Raw genomic sequence first — 21673 nt, forward strand, 5'->3', positions numbered from 1 at the left:
GGTGGTGCAGCTTGATCTGCCTCATTATTGAGGTCTGTTTTGCGGTTATGACCTGCTGAGCCTTCCTTCGGGTTGGAGGCAGTTTCTTGGCAGGGAGGCTGCTTAGCTGTGGTGAGGCAAGTGGTTGTGTTCTGGTCTCCAGCTTGTGCCAGAAGATTGCATCCAGCCTCTGTAGGACCCCATGCTGTGGGTCTGTAGGATCGGGAAAATACGTGGCGTCCGCCATGCTGGGTGCCGCGCCGTGTTGCAGGCATGTCAGTGCTGTCCCACACTGTGCTCTCTGATCCAGGTTTGCCTCCCTGGTATGGACCGCGATCACCCCCGATGGTCCAGGGGGAGAGTAACGGGGCTCCTGCTTGCAATGTGTCGGCATCCCATGGCGCCGGACCGGGAGATCAGCCGCCTCTCCCACCCGACGGGCACCAGGCCTCATGTCACAAGTCATTCGACCAGCCGGCCTCAGATGGGTCGCAGACCTCAGTGTCGGTTTTGTGCCCCTTCGTGGGTCAGGTAGGTCTATTTTTGTTGCCAGTTTCAGGCTATTTAGGGCCAGTAAGGTGTGAATAGGGCTGTATAAACAAAGTGACATAACTCCTTAATGGTAGAGATTTGAGGTGTGAGACTGTAGGGGCATGATCTATACACCAAAACTGCTTTATTAAGCAAAACGTTGTTTTAGTAACCATTGTGTCTCTTTAATTATATCCTTGAATATTCTGTTTTTGTAAACAATCATCCAAGCCCCTTTTATACAATATCTATTCTCTCTAGGTAGAGAAGTCACATCTTTATTGTTCTTACTGTAAAGAACCGTTTACTCTGCAGTAAGTGAAAATGTCTTCCACTCTCAATGGGTAACTGGATCTTCAGATAAATGTATAAGTTAGCCACACTTGGCCACCATCATTACATTTAAATTCATTACTTGATAATGTTGCCACCACATGCTGACAGAATGTTGGCCATGGGAACCAACCATCATTCTCTCCCAGGGTTTCAGATTTTTTGGGGGGTAACATAAAACATAGAGATACATAAGCAATAAGCAGATTGTCCTTTATTAACCCTCTGAGTGCCAGAGTTGTGTCCATCAACATCAATCATCCATTGTTGTGAAATGGGCTGGGCAAGTTTCTAACACTCAGGGGGCTAAATACGGTAAAGTATTATGTTAACTTTTTGCTGTGCCATTATCAGACTATAGTATATTAGTACATAATGACGAGACATTAGAGTGAAGCACTAAAAATGCATGCTTTTAATCAGTGCTCTCCTGTGTGACATTATTTACAACATACTCCAAAAAGTACTTATTGACCATAGGACTGTTTCAACACACATTGTTAAGTTTCCACCCAATGTTAAATGCATGCAGTTGTTTGTCCTGATGCTTTTACTAATGTATTGCAGGTCTATTTGGTAACGACGCTGTTATATAGGTCAGGCCTTGACGAGAGATTGCATCTTTGATTAGTAAATAATGTGATTATGCTAGGCTTTGTGCCAAACAATGTTTCTGTGTGAGTTCCATCCCCCTGTTTGTTTTGTTTCTCCAGCTCCCTGCCAGTTTAAATCTACCAGGCTTTGTTGGCTGTCTGGAGCTTGCCTCTCTCAACAATGATGTGATTAGTTTATACAATTTTCAGAATATCTACAACATAAATACAGTCACAGCACCACCTTGTGTCAGGTAAGGAGAAGCTTACAATTCAATTGCAGCTACAACTTGTGCAGTATTTAGGTAACGATAAAGGAGCTATATGAGAAAAGTTTACTTAAAAAAACAAAAAAAAAACAGAAGTCAGTTGTTAAGCTAGCAGATGCTAAGATCCTTTAAGTAGGTGCTAATTAGGTGCTTCATCACCTGTGTTAGCTGTGTGATCTAGTATATTTAGTGAAATTATCCTGTTTTACACTAAAATAAATACACCAGGCTCCTGGCATGAATCCACCGTTGTACACCATGTTGAAGACTTTTCAGAGGGTTCTGATTAAGATAACTTGGACAATATAATGTCCTACTTATGTATTGCTCAGTTGTTTTTAAATAGCAACCTCATGCATAAACCATAACTTTGGCTTTCTGCAATGCCTATTGATCCACATTAACAGACAAAGACTAAAGTGAAAACATGGGCCTTTGCGGGTAACACCTGCAGCGTTTTCTTATAATGTAGTTTCTTAGCAGGGCTGCCGTCAAAAATGTGGGGTCTGTTACACAGCCAGGGCCACCATCAGAAATTGTGGGGCCCCTAACACAGCTCAAGGTCTGGGCCCCCGGGTGCCCGCCTCCAAATCCCGCCCACAGGAATACACACACACAGACACAAAAGGACACAGACACACACACAGAAAGATACACAAATACTAAAACAGACATACACACATACAGGCATACTGACACACATATACTGAAACAGACACACACATATACAGACACACACATGCGTAAGGAGATACAGATACACACACACTGACGTACATACATACTTGCATACTGACACACACACATACATACTGACAAACAGACATACATACATGCATACTGACATACATACACACATACATACAGATAAATACATACATACAGGCAAACACACACACATACATATATACATTCCTACATAGATATATACACACATAAATACTGACAGACATACATACACACATACATACTGACAGATATATACATATACATACATACATACTGACATACACACATACTGACAAACAGATATACATACATGTAGACACATACATACATTCTGATATACATACACACATACAGATATACACCTCATTTTTCAGCCACCCTCCTATTGCTTACCTTTAAGTTGCAGGAGGGTGCCTGGGGATGATGGGAACGGATGCCTCTCCTCTTCTTTCCTCTGCTGTCTCTCCCCTTCCCGCGTGGAGTAAGCTAGGAGGAAGTGACCGGCCGTCACTTCCTCCCAGCAGCATTTGCGGTGCAGCCGCATCTTTTTTTTTTAAAAGGGGCTCGGTCGCGCTATTACAGCGCTGACCGGGCCCCTGAAGATATAGGGCTCATCGGGTGGCCCTAAATGCTTGGGCCACCTCATGGTCCCCGGTGCAGATGCACCTGCGGCAGTTTTGCCGCTCCACGTGGGGCCTGGGCATGCAAAATAGCAAATATGGGAGTTATCTACTTAACAACGGAAACATCAACATTAAAGGGACTCTCCAGGCAGCCGAATTTACTCACCTGGTTCCAGCGCCGGGAGCCTCGTGAAGGCGCGCCCCCTATTTCGTCAAAATGGCGAAATAGGCAGGCGCGAGCAGGGAGCAATCAGGCGCTTTCATTTGGAAGCGTCATTGCTCCCTTGTGCGCATGCGCGGCTTCGCCACACATGCGCACATACTTCAGAGGGCGGCATTCATGCCGCCCTCTGAAGTCCTGAGCGCACTACCGCGCATGCGCACGGTGTGCGCGGCCGCGAGCTGAGCTGACTGACAGCTCAGCTCGCGGTCTTTGCCCGCCCCCTCATCTGCTGACAGGCTGGAGAGAGAAGGCGCGCACACAGTGCCTTCTCTCTCCTGCACACGTCAGACGTATTTTAATACGTCTGACGTGTACAGGGTCTTTTTAGGGCCCTGCATGATAGGAAGTCCCTCTGGTGGCCGTCTGAGTGACGGCCACTGGAGGTATTCCTATCAATAAATGTAAACACTGTATTTTCTCTGAAAATACAGTGTTTACATTAGATTGCCTGCAGGGAGCTATAGATCATACCTGAACAACTACATTAAGCTGTAGTTGTTCAGGTGACTATAGTGTCCCTTTAAGACAAGGGCTTTTCTTAATTTTGATCTTTCAGCTGTTTAGTAAATAACTCCCTAAATTGTTACCCTTATGTGGGATTTCCATATTGAAGGATACCAAATTATGCTACAGTTTAGTAGATAGCTCCCTTATTTGGCATCCTTAAATATGGCAATCCCACATAGAGATAGTAAATAGTGGAGTTATATACTAAACAGTTGAAAGAGCAAAATTAAGAGGTGTCATTAGCCAGCCCAGAACTCCGGGTGGCTAATGTGAATTCTGTGCAAATTTGGTAACTGACACCAGCAAGCACAGCATGCTGGTACCAAACAGTCAATGGGGGCTCATTATCCCCCCAGTGGAAATGATTTGTGCCACCCCGAGTTTTGACTGTGGTATCTCTGTGCCCCCTCCTCACCCCTCCATATATTGTTCCTAGAGTCGCTACTGTGTGTAAGGAATGCAGTGAGCTCATATAATGATTACAATGTGTGTGTTTGTAAGGAATGTAGTGTGTGTATATTGGATAGAGTGTATGTGTGTGCGTAGTGAACGCAGTGTATGTGTGTTTACTGATGCAGTATGTGTATACTGGATGTAGTGTGTGCATTTGTGGTATAGGATAGAGGCTGTGATTTATGGGGAGTGCAACCTTATTGTTTTAAAATTATTTTTTCCCCACCCACTTCTTGCTTTACACCAGGGAGGGGGGGATACTAGTCTTATTCCGTGGTGGCACTTCCAGCACTATGTGGTATCGGAAAGTTGACGTGATAAACCATGGAAATGCTTTGACAGCTTGGGCTTGCAAGAGGGAAAGGACCCAGATGTGAAAGCTAAGAGTCTCCCATGACCCCCACTGGTCATACAAGCTTACAATGCCCCAGGTGGGAGATTTTTGATCTCCCTTACCCATGGCTGTGTATATGTGTGTGTTTGGTGTATATATTACAAGAGAATGGCACTAGTATGGGCTGTACCCTCCTAATGGGGGCCCTGTCAGGCCATCTCTTGAAGGAACCACTTAGATTAAAGTGTGATTAAACTGATGCTTAATTCTTTATAAATAATATTATTTTCTTATTACTGACAGCAAGAGATAGAGAATGTTAACACTCACTTCTTCTGTGCTTGCATAGATAGGAGTAGGACCACTGAAATACCATGCCATCACTGGAATCTGTTCTATGTACAATCGTATGACAACATGGAATTTCCTGCTAATTTGCCATCATTAGCTCGAAAGTCCTGTGGACATTAATTGAAAAATCAAATTGAATGCCGTGGGCAAGCAGCTCTTCTGACAACAATATTTCTTGTCAGCATAAAGTGTCAGGATATCACAGTCCAGACAAATATTGTAACCTTGGAGGTTTCCGAATTAGATTTGTCATGATACTTACAACTTAACCTGCCTCTTGCCAGTAATTACAGATGTGTGTTGATGACTAATACAGTGAGTTAGAAGAGACAACATCAGCGAGGCTTTCGGCTGCTGACAGATTTGACATTTTATCAAAGGTTGTTTGAATTCTGTAGGAGGAAGGCTGTTTGATCCACCATGAGGTAGAAAGCAAAGTCCTGGCTGTAGACCAGTAGTAGAGACACATGGAGTAGGCATTCTACTTATAGAGTATGTGAGCTTTTCAGTAGTTATGAACTACTGAAAAGTTCTAAAGTTATGGATTCCAGTACACCACTTTCGATTTTTTAACACAATACATTTTATTTTTTGGAATCACATTGACTCTAATAGTAACAGATGATAAGATCAATGAAAAGATAAAGCAATGTACGCTCTTTGTGTGAAATCATCTATCTTCGAACTGTAGATGGGATACAATAATACAGCTAATTTGAATTACTCTCATGAAATTTACAAATATGTGTTCTACTAAACGGTCTAAACCTCCATTAGAACTCACAGGAATCGCAATTTTACATGGAAAGGCAGAGCTGCTACAATAACCAGTTTATTGCTGTTTTCTTGGATCTATTGAATATGATGTGCCTGTTCAAATCACTGTGGACCCTCTGAAATATAATAGGGAGCCAAGTTTGAGTCCCATGGCAGCCTTAAAGAACCACTACTTAATATAGATCGTTCAACGCTAATGTTCTACCGAAACATTCATGACTTGTTCTTTTCCTTGTAGAAATAAGTTGGCTTTCACCCAGAGTCGTGCGGCAAGCTATTTCTTAGATGGCACTGGTTATGCTGTTGTACGCAACATGGAGAGGAGAGGACGATTTACGCAAGTCACCCGTTTTGACATAGAAGTTCGGACACCTGTTGACAATGCTCTCATTTTCTTGATGGTTAATGGAGTGAGTATAATTAAAAACCTGGCAATGGCTTACTTTTTAAATTATAATATAGAAAACATTTGCACATTCCCTAATGTTATGTAATAGGTGAGAAAATCAACGCCAATTTACCAAATACTGTTTATCAACCTACAAGGAAAAAGGGATTGCAGATCCATGGAACAGCCTTATAACAGTAGTGTTAGATTTTTAATATGGTAAAACACATGAAAAATACAATTAATTAACATAATTCTTTCTTGAAACAAAAATAAATGTGATTTATAATATGATGTTATTAACTGCAATTATTCTGTTCTTTAGAGTAAATTCTTTAGCCTTGAGATTCAAGATGGCTTCCTGCGACTCCTGTATGACTTTGGCTTCAATCAAGGGCCTATCATCCTTGATGACTCTATGAAGAAATTCCCAGTCAACGATGCAAAATACCACGAGGTATTGTATAAGTCAACTCTGAAATTGTGAAGTGTGAGAAGATTTCTTGGTGCATTTTAACCAGAAGGAGAAACTCGCCAGCAAAATAATTATATATAATGCTCTATACGCTCTATAATATATAATGCTTCTAAGTGTCTGTGGTTGGAGATATTCTGGAGAGTTTTACAGAAGCTTCAACTGTCTAAGAGTTGTGCTAAGAGTTTTCTTTTTTACTGTTACAGGTAAGATTCATCTGTAGGAAAAGGTTACTGATTGCACAAGGTTTGATTTCTTGTTGGTAATTATAAGGCATTTGATTGGATTAGGTAGCTGCTTGCTATTGATTGCTGTGTAAATTAGCTATTGTTTGCTAATAAGCAGAGGCCTACCCAGGTGTTAAACATTCCTAGTGGGAGGTGATTTTAGGAGTATATAAGGGCTGTTGTCATTAGCTTGGCTAATAGAGCTTGGTTGCTTCTTCTAAGTGTTGCTTCTAAGTGTCTGTGGTTGGAGATATTCTGGAGAGTGTTGCTTCTAAGTGTCTGTGGTTGGAGATATTCTGGAGAGTGTTGCTTCTAAGTGTCTGTGGTTGGAGATATTCTGGAGAGTGTTGCTTCTAAGTGTCTGTGGTTGGAGATATTCTGGAGAGTGTTGCTTCTAAGTGTCTGTGGTTGGAGATATTCTGGAGATAAACTGGAGGTAATCTGAGGTATTCAGGAGGATAAATAAAAAGTTAAGATTCGTTTGAGTTAAATAATTGATCTCATTGGAATGGCAAACTTAGTTCAGTGTAATAGTTGCTATGCATTTGTTTCGCGTTCCACTTTTTGGAGGTTTAGTTGTTGTCTAATCTGTAGACAGTTCTCTATCTTGCGGCAGGAGATTGTATTTTTGAAGTCTGAGATTTGTAAATTATCTGGTAAACAAACTCAGGCTGGAACTGCTGCAAAGCCACTGCCACAGAGACATACTAGGAATGGCAGATGGATTACTGTAGGATCTGGTAGACTTAGAGTTGTGGATAAAAGGCATATTGCACAGTCTGTTGTTCTACATAATTCATTTTCTGCACTTTCAGAGTGTAATGGTGTCATGGAGACAGGCACTGAGGCTAGTGGTGTTGTGCAGAGAGGCACTGATGCTAGTGGTGTTGTGCAGAGAGGCACTGAGGCTAGTGGTGTTGTGCAGAGAGGCACTGAGGCTAGTGGTGTTGTGCAGAGAGGCACTGAGGCTAGTGGTGTTGTGCAGAGAGGCACTGAGGCTAGTGGTGTTGTGCAGAGAGGCACTGAGGCTAGTGGTGTTGTGCAGAGAGGCACTGAGGCTAGTGGTGTTGTGCAGAGAGGCACTGAGGCTAGTGGTGTTGTGCAGAGAGGCACTGAGGCTAGTGGTGTTGTGCAGAGAGGCACTGAGGCTAGTGGTGTTGTGCAGAGAGGCACTGAGGCTAGAGGTGTTGTGGAGAGAGGCACTGAGGCTAGAGGTGTTGTGGAGAGAGGCACTGAGGCTAGAGGTGTTGTGGAGAGAGGCACTGAGGCTAGTGCTGTTGTGGAGAGAGGCATTGAGGCCAGTGGTGTTGTGCAGAGAGGCTTGAAGACTATGATGAGGCCTAATAGAAAGCAGTTGTTGTTGGGGGATTCCATCATAAGAGGTGTGGAGATGGACAATGGTGGTCTTGTGAGGTGTCTTCCCGGAGCTACTGCTCACAGAGACAGGAGACGTATCTGTAATATTGTTAAGCAAGCAAAGCAGGAAGGGGAATTGGATGTAATTGTCCATTTAGGGACAAATGACTTGGCTTGCAATGAGGTTTCAGAGGTTAAGGAAGTTTTTAGTGTTTTTGCCAATGATATACGGCAGGTTGCTTCCACACTGTCATTCTCTGAAGTTCTGCCTGTGCATAACACTCAGAATGACAGGCGGATGCGTATTAGGGACTTTAACTTGTGGCTTGGTGAATGGTGTCGGGAGCAAGGATTTGTCTTTATTGCTCATGGTAGCTCTGTTTGGAATGGAAATAAACTGTACAAAAAAGATGGTTTGCATCTTTCTCAAAAGGGAACAAATGTTCTCAGTGAGCAGTTCAGAGGTTTTGCTAAGATGTATTTAAACTAGGAGGGGGGGGGGCAAAAGGGTGATAAAACATCAATCCAATTGTCCCCCAAAACAAGGACAGAAGGTGCCTGTAGCAAGTGTGTTAAAAAATGATAAGCTTAGAGTCATGTCTACAAATGCTCGCAGTTTAGGGAATAAGATCCATGAACTTGTGGCAATAATGGCAACTGATAGTGTAGATTTAGTCGCTATGACTGGGACATAGCAATACCAGGGTACTCTTTATATAGAAAAGACAGGAAAGGAAAGAAAGGGGGAGGGGTGGCCCTGTATGTGAAGGATAGCATAAAATCTAGCCTAATAAAGGTTAGTGAGACGAACATAGAGTCCATTTGGGTTACGTTAGAATTTGGTAATCACACAGTAGTTCGTGTAGGTGTGATTTATAGGCCCCCAGGACAAATTGAAGAGTTAGATAATCTACTAGTTGAAGAAATAGCTAAAATGACAATGAAGGGGGAAGTTATCACCATGGGTGACTTTAATCTTCCTGATGTGAATTGGAAAACAAAAATAGCTACTTGTGCCAGAAGCACACATATTCTAAACTCCCTACTGGGATTGTCTCTAAAACAAGTCGTTGAGGAGCCAACTCGTAAAGAGGCCATACTAGATTTAGTGTTAACAAATGGAGATTTGGTATCAGATATTACTGTAGGTGAAAGTTTAGGATCCAGTGATCATCAGTCAGTGTGGTTTAATATAAGAACAGTGACTGAGTCACACCACACAAAAACAAAAGTTTTAGACTTTAGAAAAACAGACTTTTCTAAAATTAGAATATGTGTAAAGAAGTCATTATCAGACTGGAGCAACTTAAATGGAGTCCAAAATAAATGGGATTATTTAAAAGCTGCACTACTGAAGGCAACAGAAAATTGCATTAGGCTTGTCAGTAAAAGCAAAAAATTCAAGAAACCACTGTGGTACTCCGCAGATGTGGCCAAAATAGTAAAAAACAAAAAGTTAGCATTTAGTAATTATAAAAAAAACCAGAGTGAGGAAGACAGAATGACCTATAAGATTAGGCAGAAAGAGGCTAAGCAAGTTATAAGAGCTTCCAAATCACACACAGAAGAGAAAATAGCACAGTCAGTAAAAAAGGGGGACAAAACTTTTTTTAGATACATAAATGAGAAAAGAAAAGTAAAACAAGGATTAGTTAGATTAAAAACAAAAGAAGGAAGGTATGTAGATGAGGATAAAGGTCTAGCTGACTGCCTCAATGAATATTTTTGTTCGGTATTTACAGCTGAAAATGAAGGAAAGGGACCTCTGTTAAAAAAAAGGATAAATGAGTCATTTATTACATGTGAGTTTACAGAGGAAGAGGTTCTATTTCTACTGTCAAAAGTAAAGACAAATAAGTCAATGGGACCTGATGGAATACACCCAAAGCTATTAAAAGAGCTTAGTGGTGTACTAGCAAAACCATTAACAGATTTATTTAACCAATCATTGTTAACAGGAGTAGTCCCAGAAGATTGGAAGTTAGCGAATGTTGTGCCCATTCACAAGAAAGGTAATAAGGAGGATTCGGGCAACTATAGGCCAGTAAGCCTTACTTCAGTAGTGGGGAAAGTGATGGAAACCATGTTAAAGGATAGGATTGTTGAACATCTAAAAACACATGGATTTCAAGATCAGAGACAACATGGGTTTACTTCAGGGAGATCATGCCAAACTAATCTTATTGATTTTTTTGATTGGGTAACTAAAATTATAGATCAGGGTGGTGCAGTAGACATTGCTTACCTAGATTTCAGTAAGGCTTTTGACACTGTTGCACATAGAAGGCTTATCAATAAACTGCAATCTTTGAGTTTGGATTCCAATATTGTTGAATGGGTAAGGCAGTGGCTGAGTGACAGGCAGCAGAGGGTTGTAGTCAATGGAGTATATTCGAAGCTTGGGCTTGTCACCAGTGGGGTACCTCAGGGATCTGTACTTGGACCCATTCTCTTTAATATTTTTATTAGTGATATTGCAGAAGGTCTTGATGGTAAGGTGTGTCTTTTTGCGGATGATACTAAGATATGTAACAGGGTTGATGTTCCAGGAGGGATAAGCCAAATGGCAAATGATTTAGGTAAACTAGAAAAATGGTCAGAGTTGTGGCAACTGACATTTAATGGGGATAAGTGCAAGATAATGCATCTTGGACGTAAAAACCCAAGGGCAGAGTACAGAATATTTGATAGAGTCCTAACCTCAACATCTGAGGAAAGGGATTTAGGGGTGATTATTTCTGAGGACTTAAAGGTAGGCAGACAATGTAATAGAGCAGCAGGAAATGCTAGCAGAATGCTTGGTTGTATAGGGAGAGGTATTAACAGTAGAAAGAGGGAAGTGCTCATGCCATTGTACAGAACACTGGTGAGACCTCACTTGGAGTACTGTACGCAGTACTGGAGACCGTATCTTCAGAAGGATATTGATACCTTAGAGAGAGTTCAAAGAAGGGCTACTAAACTGGTTCATGGATTGCAGGATAAAACTTACCAGGAAAGGTTAAAGGATCTTAACATGTATAGCTTGGAGGAAAGACGAGACAGGGGGGATATGATAGAAACATTTAAATACATAAAGGGAATCAACACAGTAAAGGAGGAGACTATATTTAAAAGAAGAAAAACTACCACAACCAGAGGACATAGTCTTAAATTAGAGGGACAAAGGTTTAAAAATAATATCAGGAATTATTACTTTACTGAGAGGGTAGTGGATGCATGGAATAGCCTTCCAGCTGAAGTGGTAGAGGTTAACGCAGTAAAGGAGTTTAAGCATGCGTGGGATAGGCATAAGGCTATCCTAACTATAAGATAATGCCAGGGACTAATGAAAGTATTTAGAAAACTGGGCAGACTAGATGGGCCGAATGGTTCTTATCTGCCGTCACATTCTATGTTTCTATGTTTCTATGTTTCTATACTATTTAAATGGCAGTTGAATGGGCCCTTGAAAACGTCATGTAGGATGAGTGTGCCCAATGGATACATTGTATAATAGTGTTTAAAAAAACAATCTATTCAATAATGTAAACTTTCACAATATTTGGTTGTGGTTTTCTTTAGAAAAATGCATCCTTTTTTTTTAGAATGCATGCTCTTTTATTCCCCTATAGCTGTGAATCAGCAGAGATGCAGGATAAAACGTAAGCCGTAATCACCACTAAATAAAAGGATTAAAGTTCTCACAGTGTAAAACAAACTGTGAAAATCACATTTTAATATAGTCTGTACACAAAGCACCATAATATTATTATCATTATTTATAAAGCGCCAACAGATTACTGTACAATAGGTGGACTCACAGACACGTACAGTAGTTGAAATTTAGGCAAGATGGACGCACAGGAACAATGGGCCTGCTCGATGAGCTTACATACTATATCACTTTATTTTGATATAATTTGGTATCACAACCAAATATCTGCTATATACAGACCACTAAAGATGCAAGTGACACCATCAAATCTCCAAATTGTATCCAAGTTAAAGAACAATGATCCAGCAATAATATTTGGCTGTCAAAGTATTCTATTTATTTTAGTGGTTCTTAACCATTTTAGAACTACTAACATATCTGGACAGTTATCTTAAAACCCACCACTCTTTATACATGTGGCATTCTATTATTTTCTTGAGGTGAAGACTAGTATATCACTTTCTAATGGAAAGATAGCACATTGTAGACAGTGTTTTTAAATACATCACTTCTACTCAACATCATCCTCATATACTCAGTTTAATATTAATCTGATTTGACTCCTGTTTTGGCTTAATGTTCAAAATTATGAGGGAGGAAATATAGTCACGTTATTCACCCAACAGAGAAGAAAATGTATTCAGTCACATAATGCAAGGTCACAGGGAAATGAGAAAAAAATTGTGGGATCTCCAAGGGATAATTAAAGGGGCACTATAGTGCCAGGAACACAAATGTGTATTCCTGACACTATTGTTCTAAAACCAACATATAGGTAGTCGACCCCATTTACCCCCTTTAAAAAAGTGATTTACTCACCTTTTTCCAGTGTCATACCGGGCTGCTCACATCTGGCCCCACCCCTGATCTGCCTCCTTGGCTGATATCATTAGATTTGATGATTTCAGCCAATCCAATGCTTTCAAATAGGAAATCCTTGGGAGGATATTGTGAATGCACAGTGCTGCGCTAATCAGCATCTCCACATAGAGATGCCTTGATTCAATGCATCTCTATGGGGAAAGTTCAGTGTCTCCATGTAGAGTGTGGAGATACTGACGATAGTGCGGCACATTATGCATGTTTTCTCTAAAAAGGCTGTGTTTACGTTAAAAAACCTGCAGGGACAGGCTATACTCACCAGACGAACAACAAACTGTAGTTGTTCTGGGGACTATAATGTCCCTTTAAAGAACCAGATCATTAGCTGGCAGCAGATGTGACTTGGGAAGCAAATAGTCTAGAGAAGATGATATAACATGCATTACTTGCGAAAGAGTCTGGATTTAATGCAGCTCTATGAGGAGATGCTGATTGGTGCAGTTCGGCGTTATGCCGTGCATGCACAATAGTCTCCCAAAAGGTGAGTTCGACTATCTTGGCCATGGAGGTAGAGCCAGCCGTGGCGAGAATGTTGTGGAGTGGGAAAAAAGGTGAGTAACTTCACCTTTTCAAAGGGGGGCAAGGGGGCTTGGGCATCTAACAGTGATTTTACCACTATAGTGTCAGGAATATGTTTGTTTGTTAGTTTGCTTTTTCTGTGTAAACATTTAAAGGAGTCATTTTCATGCAGTTATGTCTGAGTCCTTAGACCTACTCAATCAGTGTAAATGAGTACTACTGTAAGACATATTCTATGGACATAATCATTTTAGTGATCAAATTAAGCAGGCAAGACTTCAAGCTAGACCTTATTTAATTAGTCCCTAGTTTTTATTAGTAGTTTTCGTTTATGATATTCTAAAAAAAGAATATTATTTTAATAAGTTGACTCATTTAAAAAGTGCTTAGGTATATCTATGCCCATAGTATCTGTCATTCCACTATGACGATGCTAGTGAGAGCCATTTTAGTGAACACACCATCTGTAGTCTGTAATTGAGACAAAAACAAAAAATGGTTTATCATTCAAGTAAGGTTTGTTACAGAAACACTATAGGCACCCCAACCACTTCATCTTTATGAGGTTGTCTGGGTGCAATGACCCTGTAGTTTTAAACCTGCAGCTACAAACATTGCCGCTCTGCAGGATCGAAATGCCTCTAGTGGATATCAAAGTAAAACTCTGCTATTTCTATCAGATAGTCGCATAGAGATCATCTGATTGCTGCAACTCTGTATTTTGCTGCGCATGCACTCTACCCTCCCAAAGCTTTCCTATGGGAAGGCATTGAATTGGCTGAGATGATCGATGTTGATGATCTAAGCCATGGAGGCAGAACCTTCAGAGTAGCATGGCGTGGGAGAAAAGGTAAGTGAAATACTTTTTCATGCTCTTGTCACCTAAACAGCTATAGGATATTATAGCATTAGGAATACACGTTTGTATTCTTAACACTATTGTTTTCCTTCAAGTCTCAATTTTCCCTTGTTGAAAAAACTGTTAAAATGATTTCATTACTGCACTTGGCTGTACTTCTACAAGGCTGACAGTTTCTGAAGAAATGCTGAACATTGTATGTAAACAGAACACTCATCACGATTACAGAGTTTTCTTCCAATTTCCCTTACTTTTTTTTCTCCAGATTTCTGTAATCTATCACAATTACAAGAAAATGATCTTACTGGTTGACAGAAGACATGTGAAAACTGTAGACAATGACAGGACATTGATTCCTTTCTCTGACATATATATTGGAGGAGCACCATCACAAATTCTGCAGAGGTAGTACTGGAATAGAAAGCAATAATATGTCATTTAACGTAGAGTTGTAATAAAAACAATAAATATGAAAAGCATGTATATATATATAAAAATGTTTTCTTTGTTTTAAAGGTACAGTAAAATGTTTGTTTACATTTTGAAAGATTTAGGCAAATCTCTCATCATTCTCATTGTATGGGAACTTTAAAATAAAAAAAATGGAGGTTGGACAGATCACTTTCCACCCGCCTTCCAACATAATTGGCTGCAGATGAGGGCCCAACTTATAATATTTAAAGTGGAGGACCTAGTATCCTTCCCCTGCCCCTCATCCATTTGTGGTGACTTGGGAACCTAATTATAATATTTAGGGTATCGGACCTAGTGTCCTCTCCACAGCCTTCACCCATTGGCAAAGGGGTGCCCTAATTATAATATTCTAAATTCCCACACGATCAGTATGAGCATTCTAATTGATTGGCTTATAAGCTTTTAGAAAAGTCTCAAGAGAAGAGGACACTAGGTCCTCCCCCTTGAATATTATAATAAGGGCCCCCACCTGCTGCCAATTGGTGGAGACTGGTTGACACTAGATTCCTCCTCTATATTACAATACCTCTGAGCTGCTTACCATGGCTAAAGGCAAGTGTGGGTGTTAGGATGTCTCTTCTTTTATTAAATAGCCCTCACCCATTGGCAATGGATGTGGCAGCAGGGTGAACAGATCATACACCTGGTTGGGGGCTATATCCCACCCAAAAATATTTTTTAATAGTTAGTAGATATGCACCCACATGGCAGGTGGTGGCATAGGAAAGTTTTAAACCCCACTTATAGTAAGATGGGGGGTTGATTGACCCCATTGGCTTTTTATTTATTTCTTTTTAACTATTTAATGTGGCGACTAACTTTCAAATGCTGGCCATCCTCCTGATATTTAACTTTTGCATTGCTATCGGTTATTCAACTATTTGTACTTATACGATTTGTATTTAAATGTAATTATTTGAACTTAATAGTAATTACATTTAGAATGAACTTGCAAAAAATCAAGTGAACAGTAATATGCGAATGTGCATCCTGCCTGATGCATTTGGTTCTAGGTTTTATTAATATTGGTGCATTGTGAATTTTAAAAATCCAGTACTTTGCATAGAATTCAGAAGTAAAAGCACCCATATTAATCCGGACACCTAATACATTCCGGAGATTGCTGTAGATTAACTCCTGCCAACCAAATTCTGACCGTATATACCGGTAACTTTAGTAAAATGTGAGAATTACCATTGAAGTTGGTATTTGGACAAAATTTGGTGTTTTGTGAATTACCTTGAAAGACAAGCAGTTTGGGATAGTACTTGTATAAAATATACTTGAACAACACAGTCATACTCAGTATGTGAGTTCAGGCTTAATTTATCTTCTGGGTACACAAGGATATTGAGTTTTTGCCCTTGTGTTGGTAAATAGGTAATATATATGTATAGTCATCACAAAATATAATTTTGATACGCCATCGCCTTATTTTAGCTACAAATTTAAAGATTGTCAGTGACCCAGACCCTATTAAAGTATGTATGAAGAATGGGAATCCAGAAAGAAAAAATATTGGAGAGGTTTTCATTATACGGTCCAAAATCTGAGAACCACAGTTTTACAGAGATACTTGATTTAGCATGAGAAACCGCAATACTGCAATACGTGTGATTTGATGACCTTTATTTCCCTGCAGTATGAGAAGTCACCTGGCTGCAGACATTTCATTCAAGGGATGCATGAAAGGTTTTCAGTTCCAGAAAAAGGATTTTAACTTGTTAGAGGAACCAGAGACCATTGGCATTAGCTACGGCTGCCCTGAAGAGTCGCTGGTAGGTTGCTGACATTTGTGTCACTTGTGTTTTATTAGACTGACATTTCAGAGAGCTGCGTAATGAACTATTTCCTAGGGTGACAACCATCATAAGAAAATAGAGAGTCCGGCAATTAAAAAAAATTATAATTACACACAAGTATACAGACAGTTTGAACAAAGAGAAAGTAGAAGCAGTTTGTCACTCTGCAGTTACTTCTTGCTGGTACCTTCATGACACCCATATTTCACCCATAGAAGTAGTGGACAATTCAAGAGTCTCCCTCAAAGGGAAATGGCATCCAGTAGAAAATATGTAGTTCTTGTACGAGTGATAAAGTAGCATAAATGGCAGAGAAGAACAACGTTCTTTAACATTTGTCCAGATGTAATTATCTAGAACACATATTGTTCTTCTTTCAATACTTAACTGAGTACCTACATTTACAAATATCATTATTATTTTTACTATTATTTTACAGTGGTTTTTAGCCACAAGGCTTTGAGTCGGCGAATGTCTCTCAAAATGTTGACCAAAGCAACCACATTAGAAAGATTTGCAACTTTACTGGCTAAGCGTCTATTTTCCCACCAGTTGATTTGATCTAAATTTTGCTAGTAGTCGTGATTAAACTCCAGTATGAGTAACAATTGTTAAGCAGAAATGTTCCGAAATTAATTGTTATTACAATTTCCAATGAGATAATAGTAAGTAGAATATGCAGGGTTATTAACTAAAATGGGAATTTCTGGGAATTCAAAGTGAGTTTCAAATGTAACTTCAAATTAGCCAAACTAAGAACGTACTTGGAGCTTACTCTATTAACAGTTTTTCAATTTTGGCCTAAAATGTTAAATTCACCTTGAATTCACCTTACATTGCAGACAATTCACTCTTCAGGGAATCCAGAGTGCTTTAAAAGTGAATTTCAAATTTTGGAACAAAATATCCAAACTAAGAACATTTGTGTAGCTTACTGAATTTCCTTTGATTTCTAGACAATTCACACTTAGGTGAATAGCCCTGTGTTTTACAGTATATAAAAAAAAGAGTGAGGTGTGGCCACTGTAGTTATAGTCCAAAAAAGAAGATAATGGTCTGTCATGAACAGCTCCACTCCCACGTGGGCATGTAACTTACTTCATTGAAAAGGTTAACAATCACTACTTGTCTGCAGGAAACGACGACGATGATGATAAAAACACCACCCACCACTTTCTTAAGTATATCGTTCCAGATAACAGAATTGTCACAAAAGTAAAAGGTTGGGTGCCATTTCTCTAAGTGAATACACTGCTTGAGATATTTCTGTTGAAAACATTTTTGTATATATTTTTTATTTCACTTCAGATGTCTCGCAGAGCTTATTTCAATGGACAGAGCTACATGTCATCTAGCCAGAAACTGTCTCCATTTGATGCCTTTGAGGGTGGTTTAAGTTTCAGAACATTACAGCCCAGTGGGCTGTTGCTCTATCACTCTGAAGGGGTGAGTGGACATAATATAAATTCTATTTGACATTTTACTGTCATACATTGGTTTCTCTTGGCACTTATAAGAGTATCTATGTTTTTGTTGCAGGATGATGTGTTTTCCATTACCATGGATGAAGGGGCTGTGGTATTAAATGTAAAAGACATGAAAGTTCAGTCCAAGAACAAGAAATACAATGATGGGCACAGTCATTTTCTGGTGGCAACAGTTTCACCAACACGGTACAATGTGGATAATTGCATTAATATTTCCATATGCTATGCCAGGGATGAAAGGCATTTTATCCTAAGCAAAAACCAATGATTGAAAATTCAGATTTTTGGAAGAGGGCAAATATTCATACTCTTATGTTGTGCAATCTATAAATAACAGCGACTTGCTCACACATACTTGCATATTGTTATAATAACTTCTGATATTACATCATACACATGGGTAGAGTGCCAAGATTCTCAATCCTAGGCAATTGGAAAATAATGCTTATATTTGTAAAATGAGACCAACTGATGTAACTAAAACTCAACACATATGTGAGAAGTACCCTTTCTCAGAAGAATGGTGCACTTTCTTCTTTGAAAAAGTAAAAATAAAAATGTTCATTTCTAACTCCCAAGATTGCACAAGAATTTAGTGGGTACATATTAGCAGTTACTAAGCCAAATAGTTTGTACTATTAATAATAACTTATGAAAAAGGTGCATGCACAGAGGTGACACACATGACTAATGGACATCACTGAGTGACATAAGCCTCAGATGTCACATAATGGTTGAGCTTATTAGGGAGCTGGGCATACTATTGTTTTCAGAAGGTGCAACATAAGGTGTAAGGGCGCAATGAAAAGATCTCTTGCAAACCTATTTTCCTGTATTTAAACATATAGGCTCCAAAACAATATTTTGTACAGCTGTTTTATATATGTTTTAAATCATCAATTGTAAGCACTTATTGTCTTAAAAGCCACGTATGCCGGATGACAGCAAGGGAAGGTGTAGTACATACATTATTACACTGCGGTTTTGTATCATTGCAGCAATTTAAACTGCCATTATGTGGATGGCCGTGTTTAATAAAATATAGTTATACAGCAAAGCTAAGCAAGCTTCAAACTTCAGCCCATCTAGAGTGAAATGTGCAAACTACATCATGCAAACATGAACAACAGAGAAATTGATGTTGAAACATGAACAGCAATTGGATAAATACTTCCAAAAACATAACATACAGGGATATAATTTCTAATTAGTGGGGTAACAGCTGCTTGATCCAAGGATATCTGACTACCATTTCGGGGTCAAGAAGGAATTTTTCCCTAGTTTGCTGCAAAATTGGAAGCGCCTCAGACTGGGTTTTTTAGCTTCTTTTGGATCAACAGCAAAAACACAAGTGAGGAAGGCTGAACTTGATGGACGCAAGTCTCCTTTCAGCTGTGTAACTATGTAACATCTTCTGCTCTCTAAATAGCAAACATTAATGCTCCACATTTGTGCATTTGAACAGTTGTACTGATGGTTCCACGACAGCAATATAATCCATCATTCCACAAAAGTGAAAATTATATGTTTTATGCTTCCAGGTACCAGCTTTTGGTGGATGAAAGTGATATGACTTTTAGAGACAAAGAGAAAACAGATGCAACTCCCCCTGTGGCGAGACAATTCTATTTTGGTGGTTATCCTAACGGAATCTCACATGCTAATTTAACAGGGTGTATTAGCAATGCATATTTCAGCAGGTATGTTAAATGACTACAAATTATTTCCACGTTATGCTGTTCACAGATGGAAAAACATATATGTGATAAAGCTATTATGTACTACAAAACATAACATTTTGTATATCAAACAGTTTGTATTTTATGATTTATATTTAATTCTTAATTTAAAGTTTTATGAGTTATACATTTTACGTAACACATAAAACATAACACGTACAATGCATACTATAATACATTTCAGCTTGCTATATATCATATATTAAACCTTTATATGATAATCTTATTTACCCTCTTCACTACCTAGTAATATGTACAAATCACCACCATAAACGTATTGTGATATTGAGTAATGTGTTAGTTTATCTGAAAAGAGCACCTTTTATAATGACAAAAAACCAAAACAAGATATACAGTTGCAAGAAAAAGTATGTGAACCCTTTGGAATGATATGGATTTCTGCACAAATTGGTCATAAAATTATCTGATCATCATCTAAGTCCCAACAATAGACAAGCACAGTCTGCTTAAACTAATAACACACAAAGAATGAAATGTTGCCATGTTTTTATTGAACACACCATGTAAACATTCACAGTGCAGGTGGAAAAAGTATGTGAACCCCTAGACTAATGACATCTCCAATAGCTAATTGGAGTGAGATGTCAGCCAACTGGAGTCCAATCAATGAGATGAGATTGGAGGTGTTGGTTACAGCTGCCCTGCCCTATAAAAAACACACACCAGTTCTGGGTTTGCTTTTCACAAGAAGCATTGCCTGATGTGAATGATGCCTCGCACAAAAGAGCTCTCAGAAGACCTACGATTAAGAATTGTTGACTTGCATAAAGCTTAAAAGGGTTATAAAAGTATCTCCAAAAGCCTTGCTGTTCATCAGTCCATGGTAAGACAAATTGTCTATAAATGGAGAAAGTTCAGCACTGCTGCTACTCTCCCTAGGAGTGGCCGTCCTGTAAAGATGACTACAAGAGCACAGCACAGACTGCTCAGTGAGGTGAAGAAGAATCCTAGAGTGTCAGCTAAAGACTTACAAAAGTCACTGGCAAATGCTAACATCCCTGTTAGCGAATCTACAATACGTAAAACACTAAACAAGAATGGATTTCATGGGAGGATACCACAGAGGAAGCCAATGCTGTCCTAACAAAACATTGTTGCACGTTTACAGTTTGCACAAGAGCACCTGGATGTTCCACAGCAGTACTGGCAAAATATTCTGTGGACAGATGAAACCAAAGTTGAGTTGTTTGGAAGAAACACACAACACTCTGTGTGGCGAAAAAGAGGCACAGCACAACAACATCAAAACTTCATCCTAACTGTGAAGTATGGTGGTGGGGGCATCATGGTTTAGGGCTGCTTTGCTGTGTCAGGGCCTGGACAGATTGCTATCAACGAAGGAAAAATGAATTCCCAAGTTTATCAAGACATTTTACAGGAGAACTTAAGGCCATCTGTCTACCAGGTGAAGCTCAACAGAAGATGGGTGTTGCAACAGGACAATGACCCAAAGCATAGAAGTAAATCAACGACAGAATGGCTTAAACAGAAGAAAATACGCCTTCTGAAGCGGCCCACTCAGAGTCCTGACCTCAACCCGATTGAGATGCTGTGGCATGACCTCCAGAAAGCGATTCACATCAGACATCCCAAGAATATTGCTGAACTGAAACAGTTCTGTAAAGAGGAATGGTCAAGAATTACTCCTGACCGTTCTGCACGTCTGATCTGCAACTACAGGAAACGTTTGGTTGAAGTTATTGCTGCCAAAGGAGGTTCAACCAGTTATTAAATCCAAGGGTTCACATACTTTTTCCACCTGCACTGTGAATGTTTACATGGTGTGTTCAATAAAAACATGGCAACATTTCATTATTTGTGTGTTATTAGTTTAAGTAGACTGTGATTGTCTATTGTTGTGACTTAGATGATGATCAGATCACATTTTATGACCAATTTGTGCAGAAATCCATATCATTCCAAAGGGTTCACATACTTTTTCTTGCAACTGTATGTTGGTTCTGGTTTATGAACTGGAAGAAACTAAAATATCAGTTACAAAATAATAAGGTTTGTACATGAGACATTTTGTTGTTTTCTGTGAT

At 39.4% G+C, this 21673-nt stretch overlaps 1 protein-coding gene across 1 annotated transcript in view; it reads left to right on the plus strand.

The window, feature by feature from the left end:
* The window catches only part of LAMA4 (laminin subunit alpha 4), a 139587-nt gene that overhangs the window by 94316 nt on the left and 23598 nt on the right, over nucleotides 1–21673 (plus strand). The window contains exons 24-31 of the mRNA XM_063443504.1: nucleotides 1557–1690; nucleotides 5941–6112; nucleotides 6416–6547; nucleotides 14371–14510; nucleotides 16222–16357; nucleotides 17690–17827; nucleotides 17921–18054; nucleotides 19410–19568. Of these exons, the coding sequence (XP_063299574.1) occupies nucleotides 1557–1690; nucleotides 5941–6112; nucleotides 6416–6547; nucleotides 14371–14510; nucleotides 16222–16357; nucleotides 17690–17827; nucleotides 17921–18054; nucleotides 19410–19568 (1145 nt within the window). The remainder of the gene's footprint in view (nucleotides 1–1556; nucleotides 1691–5940; nucleotides 6113–6415; nucleotides 6548–14370; nucleotides 14511–16221; nucleotides 16358–17689; nucleotides 17828–17920; nucleotides 18055–19409; nucleotides 19569–21673) is intronic.

Source organism: Pelobates fuscus, chromosome 2 (assembly GCF_036172605.1).
Source record: "Pelobates fuscus isolate aPelFus1 chromosome 2, aPelFus1.pri, whole genome shotgun sequence".
Classification (NCBI taxonomy): domain Eukaryota; kingdom Metazoa; phylum Chordata; class Amphibia; order Anura; family Pelobatidae; genus Pelobates; species Pelobates fuscus.